This window comes from Cyclopterus lumpus, chromosome 7, assembly GCF_009769545.1.
Source record: "Cyclopterus lumpus isolate fCycLum1 chromosome 7, fCycLum1.pri, whole genome shotgun sequence".
NCBI classification, from domain to species: Eukaryota; Metazoa; Chordata; class Actinopteri; order Perciformes; family Cyclopteridae; genus Cyclopterus; species Cyclopterus lumpus.
This window is the reverse complement of record NC_046972.1, coordinates 25,188,427-25,198,426: the sequence shown is the minus strand read 5'-3', so window position 1 is coordinate 25,198,426 and position 10,000 is coordinate 25,188,427. Positions and strand designations below refer to the sequence as shown.

Sequence of the window (10,000 nt, the reverse complement as noted above, 5' to 3'; positions counted from 1 at the left end):
TGAGTTAAAGCTGCATTCTCTCTCCTGACCACCAGGGGGCGACTCCTCTGGTTGTATAGAAGTCTATGCTTCATGTATTAAAGCTGCATTCTCTCTCCTGACCACCAGGGGGCGACTCCTCTGGTTGTATAGAAGTCTATGCTTCATGTGGTAAAGCTGCATTCTCTCTCCTGACCACCAGGGGGCGACTCCTCTGGTTGTATAGAAGTCTATGCTTCATGTGTTAAAGCTGCATTCTCTCTCCTGACCACCAGGGGGTGACTCCTCTGGTTGTATAGAAGTCTATGCTTCATGTGTTAAAGCTGCATTCTCTCTCCTGACCACCAGGGGGCGACTCCTCTGGTTGTATAGAAGTCTATGCTTCATGTGTTAAAGCTGCATTCTCTCTACTGACCACCAGGGGGCGACTCCTCTGGTTGTATAGAAGTCTATATAAATGACTCTACTTCTCTTGATGTATTCCCTCAGTAAACATTGTAAACATTAGTTTTTGGTCTCAATCTCTAGTTTCAAGTCTTCTTCAATACAGAATGATGTTCATTTAGTAAATTATGGTCATTTAGAGTCAAACAGACCATAAAGCAGGGGATGCTTTAGGTCTACAAGGTGATTGACAGTTTGACACCTGATATGATCACTTCCTGTTCACTGGTTGTGAGAAGTAAAAAGTTAGTGAGACGTTGAACAATCGATGTGGGACTCGATCCTGTGACCTCCGAGGTTGCGTAACTTCAGCCTGTAGTTGGTTCCCGTCCAGTCTGTCCCAGAGAGGCTTGTGTGACCAATGGAGGTCTAGTCGCCCCTGAGTGTGTGTGTGTGTGTGTGTCTGTGTGTGTGTGTGTGTGTGTGTGTGTGTGTGTGTGTGTGTGTGTGTGTGTGTGTGGCTTCATTAGTGAACAGAGGCGGTCTGTTCGGTCGTTTGTATGGGGGGGGATCTCTCATCACTACTAATGAGGACGACATCATCACCTCCTGAAACTCTGTTCCTCCATCAATCTGCCGTTTCCAAAAATAATTAAATCACATTTAAATTATATTTTAGAAGCTTTTAAAGTTGTTAGTTTTCCCACTAACCTCACGTTTCCACGTATTGAACAGTCAGAAGCCAATGAACAGGAAGTAGGTTTAATATATCAAGAGAGAAGGAGACTTCTATACAACCAGGTCGACACCAGAGACGTATACGGCGTCTCTACGTCACTCCTCCTCAGTCCTAATATGGTCACTTCCTGTTTACTGGTTAAAAAAAAAAAAATCGCTGAACTCGAGGGCTTCAAAACGGCCACAAATCAACGACTCCATTGCCCAAGTGCACCCTGGGAGTCGTAGTGCAGGTCTTTATGTCCACATGCTTCTTTTGCCTTCTGATACCAGATCTGTTTAGAGTTTGAAGTCAGGCTGTTGTTATGCTAGCATCAAGCTAACTCTATGCTGGCATCAAGCTAACGTTATTCTGGCATCAAGCTAATGTTATGCTAGCATCAAGCTAATGGAATGCTAGCACAAAGCTAACTTTATGCTAGCATCAAGCTAAAGTTAAGATCACGGAGGGGGGAAGTGGGGTAAAGCAGGTGAACACAGAAGGGGCTGAGGTGGGTCAGCAGGAGGAGGAAGAAGAAGGGCAGAGGTGGGTCAGCAGGAGGAGGAGGAGGAGAAAGAAGAAGAAGGGGCAGAGGTGGGGCAGCGGGAGGAAGAAGAAGAGGAAGGGGCTGAGATGGGTCAGCAGGAGGAGGAAGAGGAAGAAGGGGCTGAGATGGGTCAGCAGGAGGAGGAAGAGGAAGAAGGGGCTGAGATGGGTCAGCAGGAGGAGGAAGAGGAAGAAGAAGGGGCAGTGGTGGCCCAGGAAATGGAGGGGTAGAGGGCAGGTGTAGTACTGCAGGTGGAAGAAGAAGGGGCAGGGGGGAGCAGATATTCAGGAGGACAGCCAGGGGTGCACTGGAGGACAGGTGGAGGTGGGTAGGGGGCAGGAAGGAGGAGGAAATGAAAAGTGTGGGCAGGTCTGATCTGCCAAAACTGATTAAATCTATCCGGCTTCACATGAAGAACAAGACGAAGAGAGGGTTTTACACGCCAGGAGATCTATAGGCTTCAGAAGATCAGGACAGTGGTGAATAAAGGGCTGAAGGAGGAGGCTGACAGCCAAGCACAGGAGGCCGGAGATCCGAGGAGCAGCCCGGAGGAGCAGCCCGGAGGAGCGGCCCGGAGGAGCGACCCGGAGGAGCGACCCGGAGGAGCGACCCGGAGGAGCGACCCGGAGGAGCGACCCGGAGGAGCGACCCGGAGGAGCGACCCGGAGGAGCGACCTAAAGGAGCGACTCATCCTAGAGGAGGAGAAACTGTTACAGAAGCTATGACATTGAAATGGGGTCTCAGGACCACTGGTGGACAGAAGCGTTGAGTTTGTTGTTTTTGTTGTTTTGTTTTGATGTGATTGCAATGTTCTGTTTTTTTTATTTTTTATGTAAAATAACTAAAAATGACTAAAAATCAAAATCTCTCTCTATCTCTCTCTCAATCTGTCTGTCTCTCTCTCTCTGTCTCTCTCTCGATCTGTCTGTCTTTATCTCTCTCTCTCGATCTGTCTGTCTCTCTCTCGATCTGTCTGTCTCTCTCTGTCGCTCTCTCTCGATCTGTCTGTCTCTATCTCTCTCGATCTGTCTGTCTCTCTCTCTCGATCTGTCTGTCTCTATCTCTCTCTCTCGATCTGTCTGTCTCTCTCTCGATCTGTCTGTCTCTCTCTGTCGCTCTCTCTCGATCTGTCTGTCTCTATCTCTCTCTCGATCTGTCTTTCTCTCTTTCGATCTGTCTGTCTCTCTCTCTCGATCTGTCTGTCTGTCTCTCTCTCTTTCGATCTCTCTCTCTCTCTCTCCCCCTCACTCCCTCTCTCTCTCTCTCTCCCTCCCTCTCTCTCTCTCTCTCTCTCTCTCTGTCTGAGCGTGAGGTCGGAGGTTGGGAGCGGAGAGCGTCATGTTCGGAGTTGACGGTGTTTTTTCCCGTGTGTCTCGTGAGTGTAGATCAGTGTATGTGTCGGTGTTGAGTGGGGTACTGTGTGCACGAGGGGGGTTTGGTGGGTTGAGTGTGGGTGCTTGCGAGCCGCCGGCGCGCGCTAGCGACGTGCTAACGGCGGGCTAGCGGAGAGCTAGCGGCGGGCTAGCGGAGTTAGCACGCAAAAATGGACTTGAGCTGGCTTACACGCAGGCACGGGATTCGGCTTATGCCGGTATTCTCGTGCACGGTGGAGGACTGCAGCCTGCCGGTGGGGGAGGTGGTGGGCTACAGCAGCGTGAAGTCCGCTGCCCGGATGAACAAGGCTGTGGTCTTGTTCCTGGACAGCATCAGCAAGGTCAACACGGTGGTGGAGAGCGGGGTCGTGGTGTTCAACACGTCCCCGTCTCTCCCCTGGTCACGGCGGCGGTGACGGTGGCGAACGTGGCGCCGTTCGTGAAGGACGAGGTACTGGTGGGGGAGCTGTCGAAGCACGGGAGGGTCACGTCCCAGGTGAGGAAGATGTCCTCTGGGAGTAGCTCTCCACTATTGAAACACGTGGTGTCACACAGGAGGCAATGCTTCATGCTGCTTCATGGCAGGAGCGAGGACTTGGACATCACTTTCACGGTGAGAGCTGATAACTCTCTTTTTATCATCTATGCAAAAACTGACAGTATGAAGTGTTTTAACTGTGGGAGGGAAGGACATCAGAGCAGGGCCTGTCCTCGGAGGAAGGCTGGTGGACAGGACGACACCAGGGGGGACCCCAAAGATGGAGAGGACACGGAGGGAGGTCGGGAGCAGCAACAGGAGGAGGCAGGTGGGGTGAAGCAGGTGACCACAGAGCGGGGAAAGTGGGGGGAAGCAGGTGAACACAGAGGGGGCAGAGGTGGGGCAGCAGCAGGAGGAAGAGGAAGAAGAAGGGGCTGAGGTGGCCCAGGAAATGGAGGGGGAGAGGGCAGGTGGAAGAAGAGGGGGCAGGGGCGGCCCAGGGGGGGGCAGATATTCAGGAGGACAGCCAGGGGTGCACTGGAGGACAGGTGGAGGTGGGTAGGGGGCAGGAAGGAGGAGGGAATGAAAAGTGTGGGCAGGTCATGGTAGGAGAAAGTGAGGTGGAGATGGAGGAGGGTGAGGAGAAGCTTCATCCTCTGAAGAGGAAGGCCAGGGGGGACGAGGAAGGGCAAAGGGTATGAGTCTGAGTCCAGTATGGACGACGACTCTGTGGCAGAGAGTGGGTCCTCTGATGAAAGTGACTCTCTGAGGGAATATAGTCTGGCCAGGCTGAAATGGTTCCTCAAGGACACAAAAAATAGGAAGTGTGAAGTGGAGAAGCACTTCACCGATCTACCAAAACTTATTAAATCTATCCGGCTTCACATGAAGAACAAGACAAAGAGAGGGTTTTACACGCCAGGAGATCTATAGGCTTCAGAAGATCAGTACGGTGGTGAATAAAGGGCTGAAGGAGGAGGCTGACAGCCAAGCACAGGAGGCCGGAGATCCGGAGGAGCAGCCCGGAGGAGCAGCCCAGAGGAGCAGCCCGGAGGAGCAGCCCAGAGGAGCAGCCCAGAGGAGCGACTCCAGAGGAGCAGCCCAGAGGAGCAGCCCAGAGGAGCAGCCCTGAGGAGCAGCCCTGAGGAGTGACCCTCAGGCGCAACCCTGAGGAGCGACTCAGCCCAGGAGGAGAAACCTGGACTGAAAAGATGGATTTAAAATGGGGTCTCAGGACCACCAGCGGACAGAAGCGTTGCGTTTGTTGTTTTTGGTTGTTTTTGTTGTTTGATTTAGTTTTGAAGTAAGTGCAATGTGCTGTTTGTTTGTTCGTTTTTTTATGTAAAATAAAGGTTTTCTAAAAATCTCTCTGTCTGTCTGTCTCTCTATCTCTCTGTCTTTCTCTCTCGATCTGTCTGTCTCTATCTCGATCTGTCTGTCTCTATCTCGATCTGTCTGTCTCTCTCGCTCTGTATGTCTGTCTGTCTTTCTATCTCTCTCGATCTGTCTGTCTCTCTGTCTCTCTCTCTCGATCTGTCTGTCTCTATCTCTCTCTCTCGATCTGTCTTTCTCTCTTTTTCGATCTGTCTTTCTCTCTTTCGATCTGTCTGTCTCTGTCTCTCTCGATCTGTCTGTCTCTCTCTCTCTCGATCTGTCTGTCTCTCTCTCTCTCTCTCGATCTCTCTGTCTCTCTCTCTCTCGATCTGTCTGTCTCTCTCTCTCTCGATCTGTCTGTCTCTCTCTCTCGATCTGTCTGTCTCTCTTTCTCTGTCTCTCTCTCTCTCTCTCGATCTGTCTGTCTCTCTGTCTCTGTCTCTGTCTCTCGCTCCTTTGTCTCTAAAGATGGAGGCGAGAGACTCACATCGACTCGAAAAGAGTGAGTTTCAATATTAACAAGTCTGTGTGTGTGTGTGTGTGCGTGTGTGTGTGTGTGTGTGTGAGTGAGACAGTGAATTTGGGTTGGTATCCACGGCGACGGGACAGTAGTGAGGTCATTGATATGCAGCTCAGCAGCTCTGCTGAGGGAAAGTCCTCCAACAGGAAACTGAAACGCCTCCTCTGTTCTATGATGTCATCAGGTCAAAGGTCAGTTAGGGGATGTGAAGGATAATTTGCCGATGATATCACAGCTTGTTTAGTGCAGCCTTCTCCTTCGATGCTGGACCAGTTGGATGTCTCTTGCCCAAGTGCACCCTGGGAGCCGTAGTTTTTATGTCCATGTGCTTCTCGCCCCTTTTTACTTTTTTAATCAAAGAACCAAATCTTTTTAGAGTGAATTACTCTTTCTCAGTTTAAAGGACACAACTTTATTGACAAAGAAGAGTTAAGAGAACACTGACCTCAAAGGCACCAGGAGGAGTTCAACCGGCTTCTTTCTTCGGTCCAGTTAACAACGTGATCACTGTCAAAGTGCTGTCCAACACATATAAATTAATATTCCTAGTAAAGTAAAGTTTTGATTTAAAAGGACCCATATATATAGGGCACATTAATAAAATGTTCCTTTTTAGGGTTAAGATTATTAACAATACGATGAATTTAAACCAAAAGGTTTATTTCTCATTATGATGAATACAATCATGAAAGATGATAAAACCTTTTCCTACACTTTAACACAAAGCCGTTAAATGAGGTCTAAAATGTTTTAAGATGTTTATGAACATCTGCTGGTTCAGGTGAAGCTCGTCGATGGATTCAGAGCCTCCAGCGCACGTTTATACGATTTAACATCGTGACACTGAACGTTACATGAACAACCGTGTGACGTAAAACAACTCACTTCATAGAGGTGTGATTATAGCATTACAAGTTCTAGCTTAATAGATTAATATTGTTTATATTAATACAACTTTCTACACACTTCCTGTATATAGAGACCGAGACGGTCCGGGTCCTGTTCAAACAACTCCCTTCCTTCCTCCCCTCCCTTCCTTCCCTCACTCCCTCCCTTCATTACCTCCCTTCCTTCCCTCCCGTCCTTACCTTCCCTCCCTCCCTCCCTTCCTTCCCTCCCTCCCTCCCTCCCATCTGCGGAGTCGTCGTGGTTATTCAATGGAAGTAAAACGTAAATATATATACAATATATATTTGTTCTTTTTATGTGAAATACATCACTACTCGTTTTGATGTGTGTTATATAAATAAGCTTTATTATTAGTATCAACCACACAATATAAGTCTTTAGATTAAACATGAGACTAATATTCAACAATCGAGCGTTAAGTATTACAACTACACATGAAATATGAATTTTCTACAACACGTGGTGCTTGCTGACAAATCTAAGAGCCAATCAGCTCTCCGATGGGGAGACAGCCAGGCATTTCCCATCATGCACTGGGGCGTGCAGCCTCGCTCTCGGCAGGTCATCGTTGACCTCAGAGCGGGTCGGACACAAATCTACCCAGCATGCATTGTGATTGATTCTGATCAGGACCGGCTCATCTCCAACGGACCTCACGCTTCATCGTCCCTCTCGTCCCAGTGTAGCATCAACGCATTGGTAGAATTAGCACGCTAGCTCGAGCTGGTTAGTTAGCACGCTAGCTTGTTAACTTGCTCACAGCTGGCTAGTTAGCATGCTAGCTTGTTAACTTGCTCACAGCTGGCCAATTAGCACGCTAGCTAGTTCCACCATCGTCATTTTATTCTGTGCCGATCAAACTGCCCAAAGTCCGTTCTACTCCTGTTTTATTTCAGCGTCCTCGGCGTCTGAAACATCCGTGAGCTTCACATCAACGTCGGAGGGAAGAGTCCTGAAACAGCTGGTTGTGCAAGAACAGCAACTTTTCTACCATCACTACAGATTAAACTTCACTTCCTGCACAGACAGGAAGCTGGAGGGAGAAACACTGTGTCCATAGAGGAATATCATACAAATGGAAACTGGAAGAGGAGGAGGAAGAAAAGATGACGGTTGAGGAGAGAGGAAACTGTTGGGTTAACGAAAACTAATGATGGAAGAGAAACCGTAAAAAAAGAGGAGGAGGAGATGGATTGATGGATAAAGAGGGACCAGTGGCTCTAGCTCGTGATGGACAAGATGGCCGACGTGTCTTTAGCCTTATCGAAGAAGATGGACGCCTCATTGGCTGCCTTCAGTTTGACCTGGGCGGAGCTTGGTGATCCCTGGGCGCTGGTTGGCTGACACTCCTGACAGCAGCAGCAGCAGCAGTCCATGAAGGCCTGACCGAGAGCCTGAAACATGACGACATGCAGGTCAGTGGTGAGAAGACTGATTCTATAGACTTCTATACAACCAGAGGAGTCGCCCCCTGGTGGTGAGGAGAGAGAATGCAGCTTTAACACATGAAGCATAGACTTCTATACAACCAGAGGAGTCGCCCCCTGGTGGTGAGGAGAGAGAGTGCAGCTTTAACACATGAAGCATAGCCTTCTATACAACCAGAGGAGTCGCCCCCTGGTGGTGAGGAGAGAGAATGCAGCTTTAACACATGAAGCATAGCCTTCTATACAACCAGAGGAGTCGCCCCCTGGTGGTGAGGAGAGAGAATGCAGCTTTAACACATGAAGCATAGACTTCTATACAACCAGAGGAGTCGCCCCCTGGTGGTCAGGCGAGAGAATGCAGCTTTAACACATGAAGCATAGACTTCTATACAACCAGAGGAGTCGCCCCCTGGTGGTCAGGAGATAGAATGCAGCTTCAACACATGAAGCATAGACTTCTATACAACCAGAGGAGTCGCCCCCTGGTTGTCAGGAGAGAGAATGCAGCTTTAACACATGAAGCATAGACTTCTATACAACCAGAGGAGTCGCCCCCTGGTTGTCAGGAGAGAGAATGCAGCTTTAACACATGAAGCATAGACTTCTATACAACCATTCTTGGTGCTTCTGCCTGACCTACCTTACACAGACACAGCAGCAGCACCGGCGTCACCGAGGACTTGAAGAACAGCAGGAAGTGATGCAGCAGCGCCAGCGTGGCGGCCGTGTCCTCGGAGATGCTGATGCTGGTGTAGGCCAGCGTGATGTTGCAGACGTGTTCTGGCAGCGCGCAGACGCCGTACACCACGGCCAGCGCCAGCAGCGTGCAGTTCAGCTGCCGCTCCACCGCCTGGTGCTGCTGCCGCTTCTGATTGGAGGAGCGGTCGTCGTGGCCGCGCTGCTTCTGGGCGGAGCTAGAGTCGCTGTTGACGTTGCGGGTGGCCATTTGGCAGAGCACGGTGAAGAGGATGGGCAGGCAGAAGTAGCAGCCGAAGCACCACCACATCCGGCCCTGAAACGGAGGCCAGTGATCTGATTACTCGTGAAGTACTTTGAACCATGAAATATTTCATTTCATAACGTTCTTCTCTCGCTGAGCCGACGATAAACATTTCAATCTGAAATGAGCTTTAGAAAGAAGTTCCCAAAAATAACCTTGAAGTGCAGTAAAAACAGAATATCGTGTTGACATGAAACATATCACAATATTAAGGTATTTAAAGTAATTGTGGAATATTAGTGAGCATGTAGCAGCGTTTCAATCAAACATGAAATGGGATGTGATGCGTTTACATCGACATCGACTGGTTTTGAGCACAAAATCGTAATTTGGTCTGAAGTCGGCGTTGTAGAAGAATATATATTTATACGTATATATATATATATATATATTATATATACACATATATCTATATATGTATATATAATATATATGTGTATATACATATATATATATATAAATATATATATATATATATATGTGTATATACATATATATATATATGTATATATAATATATATGTCTATACACATACATATATATATATATATATATTATATATACACATATATCTATATATGTATATATAATATATATGTGTATATACATATATATATATATATATGTGTATATACATATATATATATATATGTATATATAATATATATGTCTATATACATACATATATATATATATATATATTATATATACACATATATTTATATTTATATATATAATATATATGTGTATATACATATATATATATATATATAAAAATATATATATATATAAAAATATATATATATATATGTGTATATACATATATATATATATGTATATATAATATATATGTCTATATACATACATATATATATATATATTATATATACACATATATCTATATATGTATATATAATATATATGTGTATATACATATATATATATATATATATAAATATATATATATATATATATATATGTGTATATACATATATATATATATGTATATATAATATATATGTCTATATACATACATATATATATTATATATACACATATATCTATATATGTATATATAATATATATGTGTATATACACAGCAGAAACAGCTGATCCGTCATGTGACTAAATCTATTTTTTTCCCAAACATCTATTCTCAATGTGGTTTGATCACCTTTCAGCTCCGTTCATCACTCACCTGGTGGTACCGGAGCAGCAGCGAGTGCAGGGAGTCGGGCAGGTGGAGGGACAGGGGCGAGGACGGGGTGACGCTGCAGGAGTCCACCAGCC

General features: G+C 46.5%; 1 protein-coding gene across 1 annotated transcript in view; it reads right to left on the bottom strand.

Annotated features, from left to right (window-relative positions):
- Positions 1-6,892: 6,892 nt before the first annotated feature.
- The window catches only part of gpr37l1b (G protein-coupled receptor 37 like 1b), an 8,160-nt gene continuing 5,052 nt past the window's right edge, over positions 6,893-10,000 (bottom strand). The window contains exons 2-4 of the mRNA XM_034536369.1: positions 9,909-10,000; positions 8,351-8,722; positions 6,893-7,677 (exon numbers count right to left, since the gene is read on the bottom strand). The exon at positions 9,909-10,000 is cut by the window's right edge and continues 241 nt beyond it. Coding sequence (XP_034392260.1) covers positions 7,504-7,677; positions 8,351-8,722; positions 9,909-10,000 — 638 coding nt within the window. The 3' untranslated portion in view covers positions 6,893-7,503. The remainder of the gene's footprint in view (positions 7,678-8,350; positions 8,723-9,908) is intronic.